This window comes from Rhinolophus sinicus, chromosome 15, assembly GCF_057876585.1.
Source record: "Rhinolophus sinicus isolate RSI-liver-muscle chromosome 15, RSI-T2T, whole genome shotgun sequence".
NCBI classification, from domain to species: Eukaryota; Metazoa; Chordata; class Mammalia; order Chiroptera; family Rhinolophidae; genus Rhinolophus; species Rhinolophus sinicus.
Window position 1 is genome coordinate 50,944,380 of NC_142515.1, and position 27,058 is coordinate 50,971,437.

Genomic DNA, 27,058 nt, shown 5'->3' on the forward strand with positions numbered 1-27,058 from the left:
CCAGCCCTGGAGCGTGGGGGTGGAACTTCCGGGGGCGACGCGCCAGCCCCCTCGGAACCGGAAGTTGAGCCTGGGAGCCTTGACGTTAGGAACGAAGTCGAACCTGGATCTGGAGCCGGGTGAGGAGTGGCATCGGGAGGTTGGTGGGTAGGAAAGACGAGGCGAGATAGGGGTATCACTAGCCAGATCGGGGTTCAGTCTGTGAAGGAAGGGAGGGGCCCGGGGGCGGGACCCGGTGAGAGACCCTCACCTCAAGCATCCACAATCCAAGATCAGTCTTAGACCCTACCCTCCCTTCTGCTCCCGGCCCAAATTCCGGCTCCCGCTTCCTGCCCCGAGCCTGCTGTAGGGCGCAAGACGCTCGATCTCTGTGCTTAATGGATCAGCCCTCTGTCTCATCGTGGCCCAAGAAGCTGGCTTGCCTTCTCAGTCTCGATCCCCAGCGCTCCCAGCTTCCACAGCTCGACTACTTCCAGAGTTCTAGGAAGCATGCCCCGCCCACTGGGTTGTCACCCTCGACTGTCCACACAGAATGGAATGGAAACTTGAGCCTACACCAAACTCTTGTGTGTGTTTGAGGGAATTATTTCCTGGAGAAGAAGCTCTTTTCCTCTCCCTCCCACCCCCATACTGACTTTAGGAAGATGAACGGGAGGGGAACATCTATTAAGCTTAGTGTTGTGACCTCTGTAAGGTTTAGGATTTGGAAGAGCAATGTCTGAGATGGCTTTGAGTCTAAAGAGTTCTAGTCCAACAGCAGCTCAGCTTTTATATAGTCAAGATGACCCTTCCTTTGCTAGGAGAGGCCCATTGTTCCACTGCAGCAGCTGTGAGAGCTCCTGCTTCCTGGGCCTCTTCTGTCTATAGGATAGTTGGAATGATAAGGCTGTTTACAGTAGACGTGAGCATGTAATCCTGTTCTTGGAAGGACCCAGGAAAGGCCCTCTAATTCCTCTGTTGCTGGGCAAGATTGTGACAATTTTGGTGGTGGCCTAGATTCAGTATATAAGGAGAACAGAAACAGGAGAGTTGGAAGAATGCATTGGGATTTGGAATCCTCATAGTCCCTCTGCTTGATGGATAAGGTGAATGATCTGTTTTCCATGAAATCTAACTTTGCTGCTGATCCTTGAACAGTTTCCCAAGGTTATTGTGAAAAGTTTTTTATGCCTGGCTTGCATTCAGTTCTAGTCTGGTACCTTGCTAGAGTTTAGGTGTCCTGTACATTTAATGATTTTAATGCTTCAGTTCTAAGGTCCATACACTCTTTTGGTGGGAAGACTGGAGATGGAGTAGCATTTGGATTATTGCAGTTTAGTCAAAGACTGTTATTTCTCTAATCAGTTATTCTAAACTTTGTCTTTTGAGGGGGAGGGAATTTATCTGCTGTGTTTTAGACATGTAGCCTGTGTGATTAAAAATGACTAGCACACTAGAGGGTATTCAGTATTTGTTGAATGAATGGATGCTAGAGTGAATGAATGGAAAGTGGGAACATTGTTTCATTTACCTGCAATATCACAGTAGTTCATCAGTGGCAGGACTCCTTGTGTGTCTAGACACTAGAAATCATACCACTGGGGAGTGGAGGCTACTGTTCCATTCCAGTGGGCCTATCTGAAGTTGAAATTTATACCCTCTTGGCAGTAACAAAGCATGGGGTTCCGTAACAAAATCCTTACTTTGAGGAGGTAATCTGGCTACTGGCTGGGGCAGAAAATTACAAAGATCCTGTGGTAGTGTGGGAATGATTAGGCTGATCACTACCTGATAAGGTCAATCCTTTTTTTTATCTGTTCTTCCTACCCTGAATAGTTGCTCTCTTTTTAGAAAGTTGATTTTGACTAATTTCTTTTCTTCTCTCTCATCTAATAGGTGAGACCAAGTTGGGGATGCTGTCATAATGAACGTCAACCAGTCAGCTCCACCTGTGCCGCCATTTGGGCAGCCCCAGCCCGTCTACCCAGGGTATCATCAATCCAGCTATGGTGGGCAACCAGGGTCCACAGCTCCTGCCACCCCCTATGGAGCCTACAATGGGCCAGGCTATCAGCAACCACCTCCCTCAGGTATGTTTCCAAGTTTGCTAAGGAGCTAAGGAGGGGAATCAGTAGTCTTTCGATTGGGTTGTATTGCCCTACCTAAGTTTCCTAGAGAGCTGGGGGACCTGGATTGAGGAACATGAATCTGGCTCTTGGTCACTGAGAGCCCTGTGGGCAGCCTGCCCCTCCCTGTTTTTATATAAGGTGACTGTGTTTTCGCCTTAAGACCTCTAGCAGGAGCACATCTTCCATGTTCAATGGCACTTCATTTCCTGTGGGTGTCACCCTGTGCAGCCTCACCTTGCTGCATTATTCACAGATGAATGGAAAGGTTGTGGTCATAGCTCCTCCAGAGCCTGTGACCAGAATTGAATATTTCCTATTGACCTAAAGTCTTCCTGAAATTACTTGTTTCTCAAGTATATTGATAGTGTCTCTCATTAGACTAACAGTTCTATCTATAAATGACTCGGGACATGGGGAGCTAGTTCATGGATGAAAAGGGTGGTGTTTGTGTGCCTGACTTTTGGTGCCTCTCCTATCTTTCTGTTGATATAAGCACTTTGTTTGAGTTTCCTCCTCTTCTTAGAGGCTCTGTAATATCAGGGCAATAAGAGAAGATTAATCTGGTGCTGCCTTAAAATCAGTGTTTGGCTTTTACATTACTTTTTCAAGAAGAGCAGCTGGTATTCTACAGATTATCTATCCATAAGGGCCTTTTAGAAAATTGTTAGCTGTAGATCTTTAGTTAGGCTAGCTGAGGACTTGGGATATGCCAAATGCTGTATACTTTTCAGGAGAGTAAATTCCATAAAGAGATATGGGAAAAGAAGGCACCAAGGGGGCATAGTTGAGAAATGGGAAATGAAATATTACCATTATTACCATTTTAATTATTACTTGGAAAAAATTAATGAAGTGATAAGATTAGGTCTCAGGTCTCTGGAAGAGGCTTACTCTGGGTTAGGACTTTGGCTGGACAGAGTCCACCTCTGATCTGTCAAGTCCTGGCTTATCAAGGTGGAGTTTGGCGTTGGTTGCCTCAAGAGGAAGCTTTGTTATTGAGAGGAAAACATATCTGGTTCTGTGATGACTAGTGAGCAGGTTCAGATTAATCATGTCTCTGTGGATAGGTTCTGTAGTATCTAATCTCTACTAAGGGCAGAACAAAAGAAAAGCAAATGTTTGAACAGGGGTCAGCAACATTTCCAAAGTAATGTGTCAAGTAACTAATTGCTTTCTTTGTGAATTTCATGTGGGAAGGATGGTTGGGGGTAATATTCAGACAGGACGATTGGGGGTGGTAGAAGTAGCTTTCATGGCAGTGCTGATGAGTGGAAAGGATGGCGTCCAGCTTTTGTGAAGACAGGTGGAAGCAGTAATGGAAGGGCAGGCCAACTCTCCTGACTGAACTGTTGGACAAAAACAAAGTCTCCAACCTGTGGAAACATTTTTCTGGGCCATGTGCTATTGGGAGAGTTAAAACTTAGAAGTGGATGAAAAGAAAATGTTTAGGATAAGTAGAATATATGAAGAGGAGGTTGGCAGAATAGTCTCCCCAAGAGGTGCCCACCTTTTTCATCTTCTGTGCCACCTTTTTCATATATGCTCTAAGTTTCTAGTTTCTGGAGTAGGATCTTTTCCTTAAAAGAAATGACTTTTTGTCTAGGGGTAAGAACGTTAGACTCTCCTGGACTGAGGGAGAGTGTATGGTGATCATAGGAAGCCCCTACATTATGGTGGCTCTGGCTACAGCTTCACTTGTACTATCCCTCCCTAGGAGAGTGGAGGCTCTCTGGTGGGCAACAGTGTTCAGAATCTGTGTAGCTAGCCTTGCGTGCTGATGCTGTCCTTTTCATTACAAAGTTGTGGTAATGGGCCAGTGAAGGTCTGAGCCTGTTGATCCTTGCTTTGCATTTCTTGCTAAGGATGGAGGAGAAAATCATTTCCCAATCACTGAGTTTCTGTCCTTTACCCTCAGGTGTGTCAAGAGCCCCATCTTCTTCTGGGGCACCTCCAGCCTCAATAGCACAGGCCCCTTGTGGCCAGGGTGCATATGGCCAGTTTGGCCAAGGAGATGTACAGAACGGGCCTAGCTCTACTGTTCAGATGCAGAGGTATGTATTTGGAAACCTAAAATTGGTCTGATGAAACTGGAATGATTAGGAATGTATAAGGGCCCGTTTCCTTTCCTTTTTTTTTTTCCCCTGCCTTCCTCTTAGATCCCTTTTCCTCTTCCCCCCACCTTTTTGTACTTTGTTTTCATTATTCCAGGTTATAGGTGCTACTAATGTCCACTCTGTGGTTTATTGACCTATCTTAGTACCTGGGTTCTTTCTCTTTCTGTGAATTTGAGGTGGTTTTTTTGTTTGTTTGTTTGTTTTCTTGACTAGACACATATTTTCAATAATTATTTCAATCCTACTGAGCCTACCTTAAGGGAGAAACAGGAAGAAGGGACTTCAGGATTATTCGTCTTCTCTGACTTCCCTCTTTCCTCTGGGTCAGGCACTTAGTAGGACTTATTGGTTAAGTGTGGGTGTGACCGGTTATGAAAAGAAATGATATTCAAAGGAAAACCACATAAATAATAAAAACTTTGGTGGTACATGATCTAATAAACTCCTGTCTTTGAATGAAAGCCCATTACAGGAGGGCAGTGTTAGAATGTTGTTTGTCTTTTTGGTAAACAAAGAAGAAAGTATAACTGTGGGTAGGGTGTGTGGTAATGGAAGAGTCGCTTTCTGACATTTTTATTGGGTGTCCAGAATGTACATTTTTAGCATTGACTGTAAGCCTGGGGAAAGAGTCTAAGAGACTCTCCTTAACCCTTTGTGTTGGAATACTCTGAGAAGCAGTATAGTGAATTCATTCATTCATTCACCCACTCAAAAAATATTTATTTTGTACTATTATGTGTCAGACACTATTCTAGAAGTTGGAGATGAAACAGTAAACAAACAGACCAAGTCTCTGCCCCCATGGTGCTTACTATCTAGTGGAGTACACAGGAAATAACAAATAGGCAAATAGACAAGAAATAGAACATGGATGGACCTAGAGAACATTATGCCAAGTAAAATAAGTCAGAGAAAGACAAATACCATATGATCTCACTTATATGTGGAATCTAAAGAACAGAATAAATGAGCAAATCAAACAAAAATAGGCTCAGAGATATAGAGGAAAAACTGAGGGTTGCTATTTAGGAGGGGGTTGGGGATGAGGGAGAAGGTGAAGGGATTCGAAAGCACAATCAGTAACCACAAGATTGCCACCGGGAAATGAAAGACAGTTTGGGGAATATAATCAATAATGTAAAGATTTTGTAGGGTGTCAGATGGACACTTGTCTTATTAGGGAGGCCACTTCATGGACGATGTAGATGCTTGACCACTGCTTTATACACCTGAAGCTGAATAATATTGAATGTCAACTATAATATTATATGTATGTAGTCACGGGATGTGGAGTACAGCATAGGGAATAGAATCAATGGAATTGTAACAGCTATGTATTATACAATGTCAGAGGGGTAGTAAATTGGGGGCGGGGGGTAATCACTTGGTGAGGGGTGTAAATGTCTATTACATTGTTTTGTACACCTGAAACTAATAAAAGAAAAAGAAAAAGAAAACAGTAAGGATTAGAGAATGGTGAGGAGGTAGGGAGGTGTTTTAAATACATTGGTCAAGAAAAGCCTCTCTGAAGTGATATTTTGAACAGTGAAATGATGAAGGGAGCTATTCCGAGGTCTGGGAGAAGAGTGTCTTAGATAGAGCACACAAGTGCAAAGGTTCCTGATGGAGAAATTAATTTGGTGGATGTGAGGAAGAGCAAGACCAGAGGGGCTAGCAGAGTGAGGAGTGGAGACGATAAGGTAGAAACATAGGCAGGTGCCACCATGCAGTGCTTTGTAAGCCATAGTAAGAAGTATAAATTTGATTTTAGTTGCAGTGAGAATCCATTGGGGGGAGTTTTAAGTTGGGGAGTAATGTTCCCACTTATTTGTTTGTTTATGCGATGGATATTTTCAATGTAATATAAAACACATACAAAAATCATACAAATGTATGGCTTAGTAAATTATTATAAGTTAACCCCCTTATAACTACAACCCAGATCAAGAAATAGAACTCTGCCACGCACCCCAAGAGCCCCTTCCATGTGCTCCAATTTAGTGATAACTCTCTCCCTCCCCCCATAATAACCATTATCCTAACTATTATAGTAACCATTTTCTTGTGTTTTTAAAAATAGTTTACACTTAAAGATACATCCCTAGACACTGCAGTTTAGTTTTGCCTATTAAAAAACCAACTTGATGTGCCTTTTAAGTCTACAGATTCCCTCTCTATCTCTTTCTTTTTCTCACTATTTATCATTGAAGAACCCAAGCTAATTGACCTGAATAGTTTCCCACAGTCTCAATTCTCCTGGTTGCATATTCATGTTACAGTTCAATATGTTTCTCTTTCCTCTGTATTTCCTTCAAATTGGCAGCCAGATTCATGCCTAATCCCTTTGGGTAGTGTGCGGCAAGACTATAAGAGGCACATATTGTCTTATTTTTTCTGTTTTTGTGATGTTAGCAGTTGTTGATGCTTAATATATATGTATATTAATTTGTTGGGTTTATAAAATGGTGATACTCTAATTAATTTTTTCCTTTTTCATTCATTCACCTGTTATTTGGTTACCAATTGTGCAATTCATGTAGAAAAAATGTTTGATTCTTTACTTTTATTTACTAGTTCACAAGGGAATGAATTGGTCCTCTGTTACCTTCTGAAGGTGACCAATTCTTTTTAGTATCAGTATGAGTCATAGTTTTAAACATATTTGATGGGTTTCAATCCACCATAATTTTCATCAGTATTGAAATTGAGAATGTCCATCTTTGCCCAGTGGGAGCCTCACCATTGACTCCTGAGTCCTTCTGACATGGCCTAGTATTCTTTAGGTATGATAAGATGTACCAGGCTTGGCTTATCCATTTTATACCCCCGACCAGGAATTAGCCATTTTTTCCCAAGAAAACCTTTATTTTGTTGGTGAGAAATGATATTTTTTACTGTAATCTGAGGACTAGGGATGTTCACTGCTACCTAATTGAACACTTTCTAGGCCTTTTCTGTGCACATAGCTAAGAAATACATAGCTACATATATTAAAAATAAAATACCTCATTCATTTAAATTTGTACTTCAAATTCAAGGCTGCAGAGCCTCTATATTATATCTGTATCTCTTTTTTTCCACACCAAGAATCTTGATTCTTAAGGCTATGGGGATGATAGAATTAGAATATTGGAATAAGCCACAATTTGTCATTTATTTTATTCCTTATTATACACAATAGTGTTGTTAGTACAACAACACTAACACTTGTTACAAATGTGATTACTAAAAATACTACTTGAAAAAAATTTTTGCATATGCTCTCCCCATTCTCTAATAATTTTTTAAAAAATATTTTAAAAAAGAGGTCACTTTGCTGGATTCAAGAGTAAAAGTAGGAAGTCCTGTTAGATTATTGCAGTAGTTCAGGTAGGAAATGATCTTGGTTTGGTTTAGGATAGTAGTGATAGAGGTGTGATAAATAGGTTTGGGGTATATTTTGAAGTAGAGTCAATAGGATTGGATGTGAGTTGACAGAAAGAGTAATTCTGGATACCTCTTAACTTGTTGGCTTAAGAAACTGGGTGCAATTTACTAAGGTGAGAAATACTTGAGAAGGAGCAGATTTTGGGGGTGAAACGGAGGGCTTTATTTTGTGTTACAGGTTTAAGAAAACTGCTAGTGGGGAGACTTAACAGTGAAGATGGCAGAGTAGGTTTTGAAATATATAGAAATAAAAAAATAAAAAACTACTAGCTACCAAGTAGAGATGTTGAGTGGGCAGATGTATATACAAATCTGTAGCTGTGGAATGATGTCAGGACTGGAAATACAAATTTGAGGGTGTTCAGTATAGAGATATTATTTAAAGCCATGGGATTAGATGAAATCACTTAGAAAGTGAGTGTTGAGCATAAAGAATAGACTTGAAGACTGCACCTTGCAGCTTACCAATATTTAAAAGGAAGTCAGAGTAGGAGCCACCAAAACACAATGAGAAAGAGCAGTAGTGAGGTTGGAGATTAGCCAGGACAGTGTGGCATCCTGAAACTAGATGAAGAAAGAATTTCAGGAAGGCAGGAGTCATCAGCTGTCATTTGCTGCTGAAAGGTAAGATGCGGACTGAGAACTGACCATTGGGTTTGGCAAGGTTTGGCATCATTGACAAATGTAGTTTAAGTGGAGAAATGAAGACAGCTGTTTAGTTGGAGTGGGTCAAAGAGTTTTAACTGGGTAGTGGAGTAGTAGAGTAATACAACCTGAAAACCCTTTTGCTACAAGCATCTAAAAAGGAGAGAGGAAATAGAAATAAAACAATTTTTGTCAAGTGCATAATCAAGCTTAAAAGAAAGAAAGTGAAATCCTCAAGTGCTAGAGCCCAAGTGGGAACTGAAACTGAGAGTGGTAAGCTGACACTGCGGCTGCCTGTGGAGAGGGTGGGGAGTATCATCTTGAGAATCTGGGGACTTAAATTTAAGCAGGTACTGGGGGTGGGGGATGACCCTTTGGGCTTTTCTGAGCTGAGGTTTAGAATAGAGGCCTTGTTTATAAAGTTTGGGTTTGGGCTGCACCTTCAGTGAACGGATCAACTAGAAAAAAACATCTACACTGGCAGAGGGAGATATTAAGAAATCCTGTTTCTGGGCCGGCCCTGTGGCTCAGGCGGTTAGAGCTCCATGCTCCTAACTCCAAAGGCTGCCGGTTCGATTCCCACATGGGCCAGTGGGCTCTCAACCACAAGGTTGCCAGTTCAACTCCTCGACTCCCGCAAGGGATGGTGGGCAGTGCCCCCTGTAACTAAAATTGAACATGGCACCTTGAGCTGAGCTGCCGCTGAGCTCCCAGATGGCTCAGTTGTTTGGAGCGTGTCCTCTCATCCACAAGTTTGCCAGTTCAATTCCTCGACTCCCGCAAGGGATGGTGGGCTGTGCCCCCTGCAACTAGCAACGGCAACTGGACCTGGAGCTGAGCTGCGCCCTCCACAACTAAGACTGAAAAACAACAACTTGAAGCTGAACAGCACCCTCCACAACTAAGATTGAAAGGACAACAACTTGACTTGGAAAAAAGGCCTGGAAGTACACACTGTTCCCCAATAAAGTCCTGTAAAAAAAAAAAAAAAAAAAAAAAAAGAAAAGAAATCCTGTTTCTCTCAGGCTGGCTGTGGATAAATAAGGAAAAAAAAGGTCTTGGGACTGCAAATGAATGTGAGGGACCTTTTTTGAGGGATGAAATTATTCTAAAGCAACTCTATAAATTTACTAAAAGTTGTTGACTTGTACACTTAAAAGGAGTGAATTTGATATGAAAATTATATCTCAAAGTTTTAAAAAAATTTTTTGATCTTGGGTAGCAATATCATTGGAATACCTTCCAGAAGCAACTGTGAAATGACCACCCACTCTCAACCCAGTCAGTAAGAGATTCTCAGAGGAGGGTGGCCGTTTGGCTCAGTTGGTTAGAGCGTGGTGCTGATGGCACCGAAGTTGCTGGTTTGATCCCCGCTTGGGCCACTGTGAGCTGCACCCTGCTTAAAAGAGGAGGGAAGGAAGGAAAGAAAGAAGCCAGGAAGGAAAGAAGGAAGGAAGGAAGAAAATTCTCAGAGGAAAAACAATATTGATTAGAATAAAGAGAAACTATTAGAGGAGAGCAGATAGTACAATTAGTACCTTGAAAGCACTAAGGGAATGTAATTGTCAATGTAGAATTATGTACCTACCAAAGAGAGAAGGCAAATGAGACATTTTCAGAAAAAGACTGAGAGTTTACCATGGATAGACCTTGGTTGAGAAAACTACTAAGGGATAGACTAAGGAAAAAAAAGGAAAATGAACTCTGACAGAAGGAGCTTTAAAGAGAGAAATAGTAATTAAGACAGAAACAAAGTATAGACTATTCTTCTGTAAGACTGATTCTTCTGGCTAAAAAGCAGAGCAAAAGCTTAAGGGGGATGTGAGGATTTCTGGCAATTTTATTTCATTGGATTTTTTTTTAAAAAACAACTTCATTGAGATATAATTCACATACCATGTGAATTTAAAGTGTATAAGTTCAGTGGTATTAGTGTATTCATGGATATGTGCAACCGTCACCACAGTCAATTTTAGAATATTTTATCACCTTAAGAAGAAACACTGTATCCTTTAGCTAAATAGCTACCCCTATATAGCTGTTCCTTCAGTCCCCCAGTCCTCCAATGCTAAGCAACCACTAATCTACTTTCTGTCTCTCTAGATTTCCCTGTTCTGGACTTTCATATGAGAGGAATCATATACTGTGATATTTTGTAACTGACTGCCCCATTTATCATGTTTTCAATGTTTATATTGTGGCATGTATCAGTACTTCTTTCCTTTTTATGGTGAAGTAATATTTCATTGTATGGATATAATATCACGTTTTGTTTATCCATTTATCCCCTGATGGACATTTGGGTAGTTTCCACCATAGTTGGTTACTTGTTGTTGTTTTTTTGACTGGTAGTAAGTTTTTTTAAAAAAATTTAATTTTGTTAGTTTCAGGTGTACAAAGCAACATAATGATTAGACATTTACACCCCTCACAAAGCAATAACCCCAACAAGTCTACTACCCATCAGACACTGCTTGTAGCTACTACAGTATCCTTGACTATACTCCCTATGCTGGACTTTACATCCTGTGACCATATATATATATGTGTGTGTGTGTGTGTGTGTGTATATATGAACTATAGTTGACATTCAATATTATTTTATATTAGTTTCAGTGGTTAGGCATTTATATCATTTATGAAGTGATTCCCCCAATAAGTCTAGTACCCATCTGACACCCTACATAGTCTTTACAACATTATTGATTATATTCCCCATACTGTATTACACATCCCCATGACTATTTTGTGACTACAAATTTGTACTTCCTAATCCCTTCACCTTTATCACTCATCCCCCAACCCCTTCCCATCTAGCATCCATCATTTTGTTCTCTGTATCTATGAATCTATTTGTTTTGTTTGTTTATTCTGTTCTTTAGATTCCACATGTAAGTGAGATCATATGGTATTTGCCTTTCTCAGTCTGACTTATTTCACTTAGCAAAATATCTTCTAGGTCCATCCATGTTGTTGCAAATGGTAAGATTTCATTCTTTTTTATGGCAGAGTAATACTCCAGTGTATAAATGTACCACAATTTCTTTATCCAATCATCTATTGATCAGCATTTTGGTTATTTCCATATGTTGGCTATTGTGAATAGCACTGTGGTAAACATAGGGGTTCATACATTGTTTCAGATTTGTGTTTTGGATTTCTTTGGCTAAATACCCAGTAATGGAATTGCTGGGTCATAAGGTAGTTCTATTTTTAATTTTTGAGGAACTTCCATACTGTTTTCCATAGTGGCTGCACCAATTTGCAGTCCCACCAACAGTGCAAGGAGGTTCCCTTTTCTCCACATCCTCGTCAACACTTGTTGTTTGTTGATATAGTGATGATGGCTATTCTGACAGGAGTGAGGTGGTATCTCATTGCGTTTTTATTTGCATTTCTCTGACGACTAGTGACATTGAGCATTTTTTCATGTCTATTGGGCATCTGTATGGCCTTTTTGGAGATGTCTGTGAAGTCCTCTGCCCGTTTTTTAATTGGGTTGTTTTTTTGTTTGTTTGTTTTTATTGGGGAAAGGAAACAGGACTTTATGGGGGAACAGTGTGTACTTCCAGGACTTTTTTCCAGTCAAGATGTTGTCCTTTTGATCTTAGCTGTGGAGGGCGCAGCTCAGCTCCAGGTCCAGTTGCCTTTGCTAGTTGCAGGGGGTTGCAGCCCACCATCCCTTGCGGGAGTCGAACCGGCAACCTTGTGGTTGAGAGCCCACTGGCCCATGTGGGAATCGAACCGGCAGCCTTTGGAGTTAGGAGCACAGAACTCCAACCGCCTGAGCCACTGGGCCGGCCCGGGTTGTTTGTTTTTTTGGTGTTGAGTTGTATGAGTTTTTAAAATAAATTTTGGATATTAACCCCTTATTAGATGTATCATTGGCAAATATCTTCTCCAATTTCAGTAAGATGTCTTTTTGTTTTGTTGATGGTTTCCTTTGCTGTGAAAAAGCTTTTTATTTTGATGTAGTCCCATTTGTTTATTTTTTCTTTTTGTTTCCTTGCTTGAGGAGATATGTCAGTAAAAATATTATTAAGGGTAATGTCTGTGTTTACTTCTTGTATTTTCTTCTAGGAGTTTTATGGTTTCAGGTCTTACATTTAAGTCTTTAATCCATTTTGAGTTTATTCTTGTATATGGTGTAAGAAGGTGTTCCAGTTTCATTTTTTTGCATGTATGTGTCCAGTTTTCCGAGCACCATTTATTGAATAGACTGTCTTTACCCCAATGTAAATTCTTGTTTCCATTGTCATAGATTAAATGACCATATAGGGATGCATTTATTTCTGGACTCTCTATTCTGTGCCATTGATCTCTGTCTGTTTTTATGCCATTAGCTTGCTGTTTTGATTATTATGGCCTTATAGTATGAGTTGGTATCCGGTAGCATGATACCTCCCACTTTGTTCTCATTTCTTAGGATTGCCATGGCTGTTTGGGGTTTTTTATGGTTCCATATAAATTTTAGGATTATTTGTTCTAGTTCTGTGAGAGAAGTCTTTAGTATTTTGATAGGGATTGCTTTGAGATGTTTGTTTTTGTGCTGATGGGAATGGAATGATCAGAGAGGGAGACACTGAATGGAAAGTACATTGGAAAGACAGTTCCAGAACGGAAAAATATATTTACACATAAAATATACAGAGTATATAATGAACTCCTTAATCAATAAGAAAAAGTCAATCCAGTTGAAAAACTAATGGACAATAACCAGAATAGGTATTTTACAAAAGAAGACATACGAATGGCCAAAGAACATACTAAAAAGCTGTTCATTGATGGTCACCAGATGGGAGATGGGGTGTTGGGAGGATGGGTGAAAAAGGTGAAAGGGATTAAGAAGTACAAGTTGCCAGTTATAAAAATAGTCACAGGGATGTAAAATACAGCATAGGGAATATAGTTGATAATATTGTAATAAGGTGTCATATGGTGTAGACTTAGCAGGATGATCACTTCATAAAGTATATAAATGTCCAATCACTATATTGTACACCTAAAACCAATATAATATTGTATGTCAATTATAATTGGGGGGGGGGGAAGCTGTTCAACCTCATAAGTAATGAAAAAAATACAAATTAAAAACCACAACAGGATTCTACCATGTATCCATAAGATTAGCAAAATCACAAAGTCTGACAATATTAAATGTTACTGAGGATATGGAGGAATAGGAACTCTTATGCACTGGTGGTCAAATGAAAATTAGTACTACTACTCTGGGAAAATAATTTGAAATTATCTGTTAACATTGAAGATATGCATACCCTATAACCCAGTAATTTCATTCATAGATAATATGCCTTAGAAAAACTCATGTATATATAAACAAATCAAATGTATGTGTGTTCATAGCAATATTGTAATATCCCAAAATTAGAAAAAAACCTAAATATCCATTTACATTCAAATGTTTAAGTAAATAGCAGCAAGTTTATTTAGTGGAATAACTAAATAAAACGGAATGCTATGTGCAACAGCATAGATGAATTTCATAAACATATGGTTGAACAAAAGAAGCAAAACTCAAAGAGTATGTTTACAACAGTTTAAAAAACCGACAAAACTGAACAATATTGTTTTGAAGACAAGGGAGTGATTCTTAGGAAGTCAGGAAAGTAATCAAGTCTGGGAGAAGGAAGAGGGCTGTGATGGAGGAGAGGCACCAGGCCTTTTGGATGCTAGTGGATTGTATTTCTTGATTTGGTTTTGGTTACATGGGTGTTTTTATTATAATTATTTAACAGTACATACATGTTTTATGTGACTTTTTCTATGCGTGTTATATTTCACAATTTAAAAGTCAAGTACATTGGACTAAGAATCAGGTCTGGGCTTTAGTTCTAGCTTGGTCTGACACTTATACGCTTAGTGTCTCAGTTTTTTATCTGCTCTGTCTCCCTCATCATTTTGCTATGAGGATTCCATTAAAGGACTTAGAGATGCTTTATACGTTGTAAAGCTATATACAGATACATATACAAATAGTGATTTATTGTTATTAGGGCATGTGAAAGAGTAACCCTAATTGATAGTATTATCCATATTAATGGAGTAGGACCATGGAATATAATTATTCTGACAAGGATCTATGAACACCTGCCATGGAGCTAACAGTACGGTGCTGTGGAAGACGAAAACTGCAGAGCACAACAAAGAGCTTAGGGAGGGAAGGTTCACTAGCAAAACACTCAGGAAATACGAGTTGAATGAATGAAAAGTGTTAAATTGCAGGACTAATAGAAGCTGACCAAATATAATAAAGTACCACTTATTCAGTAGAGACAAAATAAATGGGAAGGATAAATCAGAATTTTAATGTAACAAACTACTTTTGTGAAGAATTTGATTCATTCTTGAATTCCCAGAAGGAGCTTGTTGTGTATAATCTATGTTGTAGGTTTCTGCAGCATTATCACTGTAAAACACCAGTGTAGTTGCTAGTTGGTAGGCAATGATATTGGAATGATTTTGAATTTATATTTTGATGTGCAATCTGATATAATGGGACTGTCCAACATAGCTATCCAAGTAAGGAGGCTTTCTTTGCTAGATAGGTCCAGCTAGAAGGCTACATGGTTTGTGTCCTGTTTCTCTAGTTCTTTCCTGGTGGAGTTGGCATCATCATCTTTCTGATTAGTACAGAATGCCAAACTCAGCTGACTTACTCTTCTGATCTTACAGATTTTTCTGACATCTTTCTCAGGATAAAGTAATAAATACTTTAGTTTAAAAGTTAAACAATCGTACCGCATTTGTGTGAGTGCCTGTTGTGTTAATGCTACTGTGTACCTTCTTTTTCAACTCCTTCAGGGCTTCTGATTACAAAACTGAGGTGATTTGTCAACAGAGGATTAGGACAGAGGAGGTGATAATCTAAGCAGCAGAGTAAATAATATTTGATGTGAGGGTGCTTGGCATATATTTGTGGAGTGAACCTAATGGAAAACAAGATGTGACATGAACAATCATAGTATAGATGATCAGGAATGTAATTTATCCACACATATACAAAACTATGAAGCTGTAAAAGAGCCCAGGATGAGAGTAAGATACTGTAAAACAATATAGCTTCCTGTATGAGGTCAAGTTCCTGACAACTTTGAAGGGTGTCCCAGTTCACTAGTCATTCCTGCCTTCCTTCTCTTCACAGGCTCCCTGGGTCTCAGCCATTTGGGTCAGCCCCATTGGCCCCTGTGGTTAGCCAGCCAACTGTGTCCTATGGCCCTCCCCCGACAAGTTCCCAGGTGACCGCCCAGCTGGCTGGAATGCAGATCAGTGGGGCTGTGGCACCAGCCCCTCCCCCTTCGGGCCTGGGCTATGGTAAGTAGCTGTGACCACAGGAATATTACTGTTCCCCTTTTTTTAGAAGTATCAGGCTGTGGGGGTATACTGCAATCCTTTTTATTTCCTGTGCCTCTGAGCCCTAGCAGATGGGACAGTCATTCCTGCCCCTCTTACGTGGAAAGGGAAGTGATTTACTGAACAAGAAGGCAGAATGACTGGGTTTCTGACTCTGCCTCTTCTACTTCTTAGGCCCACCAACGTCGCTGGCCTCAGCCTCAGGAAGTTTCCCCAACTCTGGTCTGTATGGCTCCTATGCTCAGGCCCAGGGTCATTCTGGGGCCCAGCCTCCCCAGCGATCTGCCCCTCCACAGGCCTCCAGCTTCACACCCCCAGCTTCAGGGGTTCCTCGGATGCCTTCGATGACTGGTCCACCCCTGCCTGGACAGGGTTTTGGGGGACCCCCAGTGAGCCAGCCCAACCATGTGTCCTCGCCTCCTCCTCAAGCCCTGCACCCTGGCACCCAGATGAGTGGGCTCCCAGGACCACCACCACCTATGCACTCCTCGCAGCAGCCAGGCTATCAGCTGCAACAAAACGGTGAGTTTTGCCCGAGGTCGGTCTAGGAGCCAAAGGCTGAAGCTGTTCAGGTGTTTGTTTGCTTGTAGTACTGCTTGCTAAGTGGTGAACTAGATGGACAGCTTCGGGGTATTGTTACTAGGATGTAGGGTTTACAAGACATTCTTGATTCTCATAGTTCAGATAATGTAGTCTTTCTCTGAATGGTCACTACTCTGCCTCATGATTCTACATTTGTAGAATATGGTCAGTTCCCCGAGGCCTTAAGAAGAGATAGGGAGGGGATTTTGAGTTCATCAACCTTGTGTCCTCATCCAGGTTCCTTTGGCCCAGCCCGGGGCCCTCAGCCCAATTATGGAAGTCCCTACCAAGCAGCACCTACTTTTGGCAGTCAGCCTGGGCCTCCTCAACCACTGCCTCCTAAGCGCCTGGATCCGGATGCCATCCCGAGCCCTGTAAGTAGATACTTATGTGGTCCCGGGGAAGGAGTTTGTGGCTGACAAATAAGTGAATCAACCCAGATGAGATACTTGTCTAGCATCTTCTGATTATTTTCCCTTTTCATTCATCCTGTAGGTGTAGAACCTAGATGTAATTTTTGACTCTTTGAACTGGAACTTGAGGCTCCAGAAGTCTCTTGGGGGCACTTTTACTCCATAGCTGGGCAGGAAAGGAAGGGAAGCCAACCAAGGGTCAGTAGAGCTCTGGGTTGAGTGCTGCATTCTGTCAACTTTTGGACATAGCATGGTAACCTCTGCCCTTCTGTGGAGTAGTGGCTGCATCCAGGTCTGTCCTCTTAGATCTAGTAAGACTGCAGTCTTCTTAATGGGTAGAGCTGATAGGAACTCTCTGGTGTTAGGTGTTAAGAGAAAGAAAGCCTCACTGGTCTCTCTTTGCACCTACTAGGACAGTGGTTTAGGAGGAAACCTTTCATACTTTTGTTTGCTAGGCTCCTGCTGTGTGGATGGGAAAAGTGATTTACAGTTTATAAGGGCAGTTTGGGGAAGCTGCTTCTCCCGGGAAGAGGGTGAATCTCACCCTTAGAGCCATCAGAATCTTCAGGCCTTCCTTATCATACTCGGAGGAGAGGCTGGGACTGTCCTCCCAAGTGAGGGCCACTTTATAGTGCTGTCTGCAACATTTGCTATGTCAGTTACCTCACCATGCTTAGCCATTGTCATATTTCATTCTGTTCTCTTCCCTCTTCCCTTGGGGAACTAGCAGGGTGAGGGACCTTACTGGCTAAAGGGGACCTGAAAGGATTAAGCAGCCCCTCCTTCCTCCGTCCTTGGAGAAGGAGTCTGGTTGGATGTGAGGGGAGGCTTCTTTCAGCATAAGAGTAGTCCTTAGATGGGAGGTTTGGCCTTTTGGAGGGAACCTCTTCTTCCTTAAGATTCTCCCATTCAGCCCTTCCCTGTATAACCCCTGCTTGCCTCTATATGCCCCTCTCCTTATTTTTCTACATGATAGACTGAGCTGTTAAAGCCTTGTGTTGGGCCAGAAAGACTCGGAATTTCTGATCTAGAGGGAGCCTGACTTCAGCAGTATGAGCTGGGCTCTAGCTGTTCATGTCTAAGTCATCAGGGTTGAGAGAAGTAACATCTGCTTCTTGTTCTTTTGTCTCCCTCCCTGTATTCCCTTGCTGCCTTTATTATTAAAACACTAAAAGCAACTCAATGAGCTGCCTCCTCAGCAGAAAACCAGGCACAGAATAGACCCTGATGCCATTCCTAGTCCAGTAAGTGCAGGGGGTGGGTGTGTGTGTGCGTGTCATCCCTGTGTTAGTGCCACCCATGCATGCCTGCGACCTCATCTTTACCTCATCCACCATGTCCATCCTTCTCCATCCTTTTTCCTTAGTCCTTCTAGACCTCACTTGTATAAACTAGAAGGATGTGCATGCCTCAAGTCACCATGTAATGAAGAAGTAGCAAGCTGTTCGCAGTGCCTTAAGTATGGGGTGGTAGAAGGGCAGGCTCTACGTGGGGGGTCAGGTGGCATGTTAAGCTTGGGTGTTAGTCCTGCTGGCTCTTTCAGGAGCCCGCATGTGACATTTGATGGAACAGGACAAAGGTGAGTGGTAGATCCTACCCCATTGGGTTTGATTTGTCTATAGCTTGTTGTGGAGAAACATTTGGGTAGGTGGCTATAAGTGTACAGGTTTGGGATACTGGTGTTTCTTACAGGGGAAGGGACTACTGGTTTGGGAAAGTGTGGGCCACTTTCTCATCTGGAGAGTCTATTTGACTCTCATATATTTCTAAGCTTCAACTCCTTTTGCTATGTGATATGGAGTCTTATTCTCTGTACGTTTTCTGATTTTGCCAAACTCATCTTGAAGTCACTGACCAAAGGTCATCAGCCTGCACACAGATTTGATTACCACCTTTGCAAAATCTTTTTTTTTCCTGTGCTGGGTTGTCAAAATATAGGGACTGAGGATTGGGCTATAACAATTGGGTACTTATCCTCTTCTCCCATATTTATACACTAACGCTTACCTGAAAATAAGGCAGCATCTGCTTCCTCACCTTACCTCATCATTTCTGGCTGTTTAATCCTCTCCTCACCCTGTCCCTTCTACTTTCATTGAGTATAGATAGAGTCATTCCAAGTAGATTCATTTTTACATGGTTACTGTTGTCTGTTTTCCTGCTCTGACTCAGAATGTGTCTTGGAGAGAGGGGGTAAAGGGTAGGCCTGAAGGGGGAGGGAAGTGGAATCTGATCATGTTTGAAAGTTTCTGATTAGAGCTGGAACTGTTCTGGAGTGGGGGGAATAACAAGGTGATCACCATTGATTTGGGGTCTGGGCAATTCATAAAGAAGCCTACTCTTGGTGTTGCCTGTCCAGCATTTTGCTGCTGATTGTAGCATTTTATATGATCTCCAAAAGGAGAACAGGCCTGGTGCATGAAGTGTTCCTTGGCCAATTATTAGTTTCTATGCTGCAGCTTTAAGCCTCTTCTGGCTCTCTGGGACCTGGTACTCCCTTTTTTTCCTGTCACCTTACTCATTTCACTTTTCCCTACAGATTCAGGTTATTGAGGATGACAGGAATAACCGGGGTTCAGAGCCATTTGTTACTGGAGTACGGGGCCAGGTGCCACCCTTAGTCACCACCAACTTCCTGGTGAAAGACCAAGGTGAGAAGGACATTAACTCCTCCCTTGGGGGCTTTTACTCCAAGATTATCAGCTTTCAGATGAGGCTTTTGTCATTCTTTAATCAGAGACCAGCTCCTCATTGGTCTCTAGGGGAAAAAAGCCACCATTGGCTTTAGCATTTGTGGGGGCGGTGGGGGTGGATCAGCACTGGAGAGCTGGTTGTTTGGAGCGATTCTGTGATCTGACTTAGGTTTTCTACCTCTTCCTTCAGGGAACGCAAGTCCCCGATACATCCGATGCACATCCTATAATATCCCTTGCACATCTGACATGGCTAAGCAGGCTCAGGTGCCCCTGGCAGCTGTCATCAAGCCACTGGCAAGGCTGCCCCCAGAAGAGGTAAGTCAGGGAAGGGACTGGAGTATAATGAAAGGAAGGGAGGGAGGGGGAATACGATTTCTTCCTAGCTGTGATTCTGGCAGTCACAATGGAAGAAGCCTTAGTTGGGCGGGAGGGGAGAGTATCTTCAATAGCTTTTTATCCCAGGGCCCATGCCTGAAGAGGGTGGTAGGGCTGAGAGCAAAAGCCCAAGAAATTGCTGGAAAAGAGCAGGGTCCATAGAGGAAACAATGTGAAAAGAGGCAGGACCAACTTGTAGAAGAGGAGACAGCTGGCCTGAGGAGACAACTGGATCCAGGAGCTTCTCATAATATAGTCATTTCTAGGTGATTAGAAGCACATCATTCTATTTTTTCTTAGATGCTGTCCAATCATCCCAGGTAGGTTAGGGATATTCGGACAGCATATAAGAAAAAAAGGTAGATTAGGATTCAGTAGTCCATCTCTTACCTCACTTGGGCCCTGATCTGTCACCCCAGTACCTGGAATCAGTATGAAAAGAGAACTTGGCAGCTGCTCTGACAAGCCTTGGTAGGATACCCTCATGTTCATGCCTAGCTTATCAAACTTAGGGTGTGTTTCTCTATAACTGGAAGCTCAAGAGGGCTCATTTAACATCCTGCTTCTGTCTTGCTGTGTTTTTTTCTCTTTTGGGGTTTGAGTGAGGATGCTTGGACACTTGGCTGCTGGTCTCTTATCTGCAGGGTGACATCTGCCTGGGGCATCAGTAGGTGTCATAGAAACCCAGGGATGGGGAGGACAAGTATAGATACTTGGTTGGGGAAGGAAGCAGGAATCAAGATTCCTAGGGGCAAGAGTGAAGAGGATTGAAGATAGGGCCGGAAACGAATCCTAGGTAATTTTTGGCTTTCTCCTCATATGCCCATGGCAGCCCCTGGCTTGGTAGAGTCAATTCACAGTCCCTTTTCTTCTTCAAGAAGCGGAATTCTGATGGGGAATGGGAGAGGAGGCTATGGAATTTAGACTCTTAGGGATATGCCTGTAACCAGTATGCACATAATTTGTTTTTATTCCTCTTCACTGGACTCCCTCCCCAGGCAAAGTATCTGAGCCATGGCTTCTTCCAGGTTGTTCCTCATCTATTGTCATGTCTCAACCCACTGTCTGAGCCCTCTATGTCTGAGCCCCTCCCCTCTGCCCCTTAGGCTTTACCGTATGTCGTTGACCATGGGGAATCTGGCCCTTTGCGCTGCAATCGCTGCAAAGCGTACATGTGCCCTTTCATGCAGTTCATTGAAGGAGGGAGGCGCTTCCAGTGCTGCTTTTGCAGCTGTATCAACGATGGTATGTTCACAATGGCTGGGACTGGGGGACATCTGATTGTATCCTCAGTGCTCTTTCTAGTTAGATAGATGAGGGTCCGTTATCTAGGAACTGGCGACGTAGGGCATACATGGGGATGTGGGGCAGTAGAGTGAGCTCAGCCAGGGCCAGACTAAGATTGAGAGTGGGCCTTTGAGTAACACTCTGCCGTACTCCCCACAGTTCCCCCCCAGTATTTTCAACATCTGGATCATACCGGCAAACGTGTGGATGCTTATGACCGTCCTGAGCTATCCCTGGGCTCTTATGAATTCTTGGCCACTGTAGATTACTGCAAGGTGAGGGAAGGTAGCATGGGGAGGAGCAGTGGGTGGAGGACAATGAGACAGCTAAGAATTGCTGTGATCATTTCCCTCACCCCTTTGTTGTCCCCTTTGATGTTGACGGCTTTCTAGTTACCTGGCCTACTTACCAATACCCTTCCCCCCACCCTTTTCCTTCCTTTGCAGAACAATAAGTTCCCCAGCCCTCCTGCCTTCATCTTCATGATTGACGTCTCCTACAATGCCATCAGGAGTGGACTTGTTAGGCTCCTCTGTGAGGAGCTCAAGTCACTGTTAGACTTTCTGCCTAGGTGAGAGTTAGGGAGCTGAGGTGCTTCCTTTGCACGCGATGGGTGGTGGTAGTGTGTGGGTGGACTCAGCAGATGGAGCCTGATGTCATGAAGCTGAGTGGTGAAGAAGGTGGCGGGTCTGGGTAACAGTGTCACTTTCTACAGGGAGGGCGGGGCAGAAGAGTCAGCAATCCGCGTTGGCTTTGTCACCTATAATAAGGTGCTCCACTTCTACAATGTGAAGAGCTCACTGGCCCAGCCACAGATGATGGTTGTATCTGATGTGGCTGACATGTTTGTGCCACTGCTGGATGGTTTCCTGGTCAATGTCAGGGAGTCTCGGGCAGTCATCACCAGGTAAGAGCCAGATTGTGGGAAGTGGGGCGGGTGGGTACAACCACCGAAAGCCAGAGGGTTGAGCAGAGGGCTAAGCAGAGGACAGGGCCTGTGCCTCAGGAGTTTTCAGTCTGAGGGTCAGATGAATCTTCTGGGAACTGAGGACTCTGGAATTTGGATAGCAATTTTGATTGCCTCCCATCACCTATCTCTTCAGCTTATTGGATCAGATTCCAGAAATGTTTGCAGACACAAGAGAAACAGAGACAGTATTTGCCCCAGTTATCCAGGCTGGAATGGAGGCGCTAAAGGTAAGGCTAGCATCCCCAGCAACCTCTGCCTAACTTTCCTCTGACCATCTTGCCCTCTGGGATACAACCCGTTTCTTCGGTTATTGATGACTGTCCAATGAGTGAACCTGTCTGACACAGTTGGCACTAAATAAATGACAAGGGAGGGGATGAATGAATAATGGATGAATAAAGGAAAGAATGAACAAATAGTCCTCTCTTCTTTCCTAGGCTGCCGAGTGTGCAGGGAAGCTGTTTCTGTTCCACACCTCCCTGCCCATTGCAGAGGCCCCAGGGAAACTGAAGAACAGGGATGACAGGAAGCTGATCAACACGGACAAGGAGAAGGTGGGGGGTTGGGGGAGTGGGGGGAGGACTTTCCATTAGAGAGGAAGGTGGTGACTCTTCCCAATGCAATACAGTACTCTTAATTTTCTTCAGGGGGACTGAAATAGACGCTCTACCTTTTCACGTGTCACATCCGTGACCTTCTCCACCGCTACCCACCTCTCTACCCCAGCTCGTCCCAAAGCCCTTGGTTATTTTTGTGGTTTTTTTAATAGAATGTTCTACTATAACAAACTCCTGTGAGGTAGATCTGAAGTCTTACATGTCTTTGAATATCCCACATGACATATACAGCATAGGGTGGAGCTCAGATATTTGAACATTGTCCTCTGTTCCTCCCCAGACTCTGTTCCAGCCTCAGACAGGTGCCTATCAGAGCCTGGCCAAAGATTGTGTGGCCCAAGGTTGTTGTGTCGACCTTTTCCTCTTCCCTAACCAGTATGTGGATGTGGCCACACTCTCTGTTGTACCCCAGCTCACTGGTGGCTCTGTCTACAAATATACTTGCTTTCAGGTATGGCATGGGACTCTGGGTGGCAAATGGGAGCAGGACTGGGAATGTCTGTCTATATATGGAGTGGCTCTTTAGTTGCTGACTCATTAACAGGAATAGTGTTAGAGGAAAAGACCACACAGTATAAAGAAGGGGGCCGTGAGTGTAGCAGTTAGGAGCATGGGGTTTAGAATCAGTCCTTGGTTGATATTCTGGCCCTACCACTTACTAGCTACATGACCCCGGGGAAATGACTATCGTCTCTTTGTTTCTTCATCTGTAAAATGGAATTTTAATACTTATTCATTAGTATTTGTCATCAGAATTAAGTAATTACATGTACTTGATGTGGTACCTAGCAGTGCTTAAGAGCGATCATTATCATCTTCATTGTTATTGTTATTATAGTTCAGCACCTTGTAGAGTGGAGGGGGTACAGCGAGATTGTCTGCAGGAGGTTATGTACTCGGTGATGTGACTCTGGGCCTGGGGGGCTGCAGGTGGAGAATGACCAGGAACGGTTCCTGAGTGACTTGCGTCGGGATGTACAGAAGGTTGTTGGCTTTGATGCTGTGATGCGGGTCCGGACGAGTACGGGTCAGTCCTGGTTGGAGAAGAGCAGGTGGGGGGATAAATCGGGGAGGGAGGCAAGTGGCACCTGTTGTACCTTTAGCCCTGACTCTTTCCATGTGGCCTCAGGTATCCGTGCTATAGATTTCTTTGGGGCTTTCTACATGAGCAACACAACAGACGTGGAGCTTGCCGGGCTGGATGGGGACAAGACAGTGACTGTGGAGTTCAAGCATGATGATCGGCTCAATGAAGAGAGTGGAGCCCTCCTGCAGGTGGCAGGCGGGAGGCAGGGGCTGGGGAGGCAGTCATTTCACTGGATATGAATAGGCTGCAGAGAAGAGGGTGAGGGGTGGGTAGAGAGGACTAGAAGAGTCTGGGGAAGGGATGGCTCATGTCTTTCCTCTAGTTTAATAATATAGCAAAGGGGCAGTTTTTCAGAGGGCTTTGGTGAGGGAGGGGTGTGAACACCCCCTTTCTCCCTTCCTCTAGTGTGCCCTGCTCTACACCAGCTGTGCAGGGCAGCGACGGCTCCGCATTCACAACCTGGCCCTGAACTGCTGCACCCAGCTAGCTGATCTGTATCGGAACTGTGAGACTGACACACTCATCAACTACATGGCCAAGTTTGGTGAGGGTAGAGGCAGGGCAGGCTGGGACTGGGGCTGAGGAAGGTGACGGTCAACAACTGAGCATTCCTGGTAGGCGTGGTGGGGGGAAGACACGTGATGGGGTGGCTAACCAGTGACTGCTATCTCCATTTCCCATCCAGCATACCGGGGGGTCCTGAACAGCCCTGTGAAGAGTGTTCGTGACACTCTGATCACTCAGTGTGCCCAGATCCTGGCCTGTTACAGAAAGAACTGTGCCAGCCCCTCCTCTGCAGGACAGGTGGGGCAAGCATGTTGGTGGAGGAGTTGTTGGGATGAATATTTACATTTGAGAAGGATTTCTCGTGACCACTGACTTTATCTTGATCGCACTCCTCAGTTGATCCTTCCTGAGTGCATGAAGCTACTCCCAGTTTACCTGAACTGTGTGTTGAAGAGTGATGTCCTGCAGCCTGGAGCTGAAGTCACTACTGATGACCGTGCCTATGTCCGACAGCTGGTTACCTCCATGGACGTGGCTGAGACCAATGTCTTCTTCTATCCTCGGCTCCTACCGTTGGTACAACTGAGGGCTGGAGTGTGAGACCTTGCACTGAGAAAGGGGCATCATAGAAAGAGGAAGGATTAATATTATCTGTGTCTGACACTAAAAAATTTGTTTTTACATACATTATCTGATGTCATTTTCAGAGTTACTGAGGGACTTATCTTTCTGAAATTTGGTGTGCATGGGGCAGGGACAAACATGTTTCATGGTCCTCAGTAACATTTCCCCTTTCCTTTTACCTAGACAAAGTCTCCCATTGAGAGTACCACTGAACCACCAGCTGTTCGAGCATCTGAAGAGCGTCTAAGCAACGGGGATATATATTTGTTGGAAAATGGGCTCAACCTCTTCCTCTGGGTGGGAGCAAGTGTCCAACAGGGTGTTGTCCAGAGCCTCTTCAACGTCTCCTCCTTCAGTCAGATACCCAGTGGCTTGGTGAGAGCAGGGCGTCAAGGAGAATATGGGTGTGGAAATGCACTTTGTGATATGAGTAAGAACCAACAGTTAGTGTGCTAGTCCCCTTAAATAGCAGGGACCACTTGGAGGGCAGTGAGGGTGCTGTCATTCTTCCCAGGCCTCTTTGTTTCAGATGATGCATAAATCTGTGCTGCCCCATCTTGACTGGACTCAGAGTACCTTACCATAAGGATAAATGAATTTTGTGTTCCAGAGTATTCTGCCAGTTCTGGATAATCCACTGTCCAAGAAGGTGCGAGGCCTCATCGATAGCTTAAGGGCCCAGAGATCGCGGTACATGAAGGTAACACTGATCTGAACCTTGGGGTTCTTACCTTGTCAAGCCCTCACCAGGAAGGGGGTGGGGAGTGAGTAAATGACAGGATAATGGGATTTCAGAGCATGGTTAATTCCCATTGGCTCTGCTTCATGACCCTATGTTCTGGCCATAGCTTATCGTGGTGAAACAGGAGGACAAGCTGGAGATGCTGTTCAAGCACTTCCTGGTGGAAGATAAGAGCCTGAATGGAGGAGCATCCTATGTGGACTTTCTCTGTCATATGCACAAGGAGATTCGGCAGCTACTGAGCTAGAGCAAGTGGGTGAATGGCACAGAGTCCCAGGCCAGCTTCCAGAAAGTACCCCAGAGTGGCAGAGAAACCGGGACAATTTCATATATTATAAGTCATGTAAGCTGACCTCAGTCTCTTTGTGGGGAGGGGAAGGTAAAGGAGACACCTTCTTTCTGGGCTCAAGTATCCTACCACTCTGTCATGTCCTGCTGATGGAAGGTGCCCCTATCCCCTCACTTTACCCTCCTTTTCCTGCTAATCCTGTCGTAATGAATGTAGTTTCTCAGTTCACTGTATATGATTTGGTGTTGGGGAATTTGGAAGCACCCAGACCCTGGCAATATTATGTGTCCCTTTGGACCAACCTCCAAGAAGAGAGGGGCAGGCAGGAATGAAGGGGGATCCCAGGATTACTATGAGGGGAGAGGCTAATTCAGCTCAGTGTCATCAACAACTTCCTATATTAGGGATAAAACATACAGGTGCACAAGAGCTGGGGTATAGACCACAGGTAGTGGAGAGAAAAGTGGTCGATCCTTCTTGGCCTGGAAGTCAGCAGCCAAGTCAGAGTTACTGAGGTGGTTGATTAGCTTTCTTTCTCTGCTTCCATTGCTCTTTCTGTCTCCTGCAATGATTGATGATCACTCCGTGGACAGAGGCACACTGTCAGAGGTGAATGAGCCTGGGAAATGAGTTGCAAAGTATAGTAGTATCTGGAGAGGTACCAGCCTCCTTTCCAGCTGGAGAGGCCCCAAAACTGGATGGTTCTGTAGGGAGCCTGGTCATCAACTTGCAATACCTCACAGAGCCAGCCCACATCCCACTCTGAGCTCCCACTGGAAACACTGCTTCTCCAAGCTGGGGGTTGTTGGCGAGAGAGGCAGAGGTGGCCGGAGCTCGGTTCTCTCCTGTTGAGTCACCACTCAGGCTTTGGTACTGACAGAGTGGCTGACAGTTATCTTCCAACCCGAGCCAGCTGGAGCAGGACAAGGGCTAGGCTTGATGGTGGCCAGGCTTGCCTGCTCCCAGCCTGGGATGCCCCTGCTCTGGACCTGTCACTTCTCTTCATTGGTTTATTTTTCAATGCATCTTTAATTTGTAAAGAAATAAAATAAATTAAGATGTAACCAGTAGCCTCATTTTTACCGGTGACGTATCACTTTCCCTCCAGTCTTTCCTGCCCCGCGTAATAGCTCCTGGGAAGTGGTCGGCTGAGTGCAGCTGCGCATGCGCCGTATGCCCCGGTGGCGTAGCGTTGGGACTCGGTC

At 43.8% G+C, this 27,058-nt stretch overlaps 1 protein-coding gene and 1 long non-coding RNA gene across 5 annotated transcripts in view; one reads left to right on the forward strand and one right to left on the reverse strand.

Annotated features, from left to right (window-relative positions):
* SEC24C (SEC24 homolog C, COPII component) lies at positions 1–26,917 on the forward strand. 4 transcript variants are annotated; one of them, XM_019745805.3, is made up of 24 exons: positions 1–119; positions 1,876–2,069; positions 4,024–4,159; positions 15,456–15,625; positions 15,839–16,186; positions 16,484–16,620; positions 17,835–17,903; positions 19,199–19,310; positions 19,543–19,670; positions 20,837–20,975; positions 21,177–21,292; positions 21,464–21,588; positions 21,733–21,924; positions 22,121–22,214; positions 22,425–22,541; positions 22,885–23,055; positions 23,535–23,631; positions 23,734–23,879; positions 24,097–24,235; positions 24,377–24,495; positions 24,595–24,774; positions 25,006–25,197; positions 25,433–25,522; positions 25,671–26,917. In XM_019745805.3, the coding sequence occupies exons 2-24, from the start codon at positions 1,904–1,906 to the stop codon at positions 25,809–25,811; spliced, it is 3,324 nt and encodes a 1,107-aa protein (XP_019601364.2). In that variant the 5' UTR covers positions 1–119; positions 1,876–1,903; the 3' UTR covers positions 25,812–26,917. The 4 variants fall into 4 exon arrangements, with proteins under 4 accessions (XP_019601364.2, XP_019601366.2, XP_074195693.1 ...); XM_019745807.3 differs by lacking the exon at positions 17,835–17,903; XM_074339592.2 differs by having other exon boundaries at positions 23,535–23,879; positions 25,671–25,916.
* The window catches only part of LOC109454821 (uncharacterized), a 3,986-nt gene continuing 430 nt past the window's right edge, over positions 23,503–27,058 (reverse strand). The window contains exons 2-3 of the long non-coding RNA XR_002138526.3: positions 24,634–24,807; positions 23,503–23,638 (exon numbers count right to left, since the gene is read on the reverse strand). This is a non-coding gene — a long non-coding RNA (uncharacterized LOC109454821). The remainder of the gene's footprint in view (positions 23,639–24,633; positions 24,808–27,058) is intronic.

What these genes read in the sequence shown, in the direction of transcription:
- SEC24C (XM_074339592.2), top strand. Translation starts at nt 1,904, where the DNA reads ATGAACGTCAACCAGTCAGCTCCACCTGTGCCGCCATTTGGGCAGCCC. An exon ending in CCCTTCGGGCCTGGGCTATG is followed by an intron (nt 15,626 to 15,838) that starts GTAAGTAGCTGT and finishes TCTACTTCTTAG; the next exon opens with GCCCACCAACGTCGCTGGCC. An exon ending in CTGGAATGGAGGCGCTAAAG is followed by an intron (nt 22,215 to 22,424) that starts GTAAGGCTAGCA and finishes CTTCTTTCCTAG; the next exon opens with GCTGCCGAGTGTGCAGGGAA.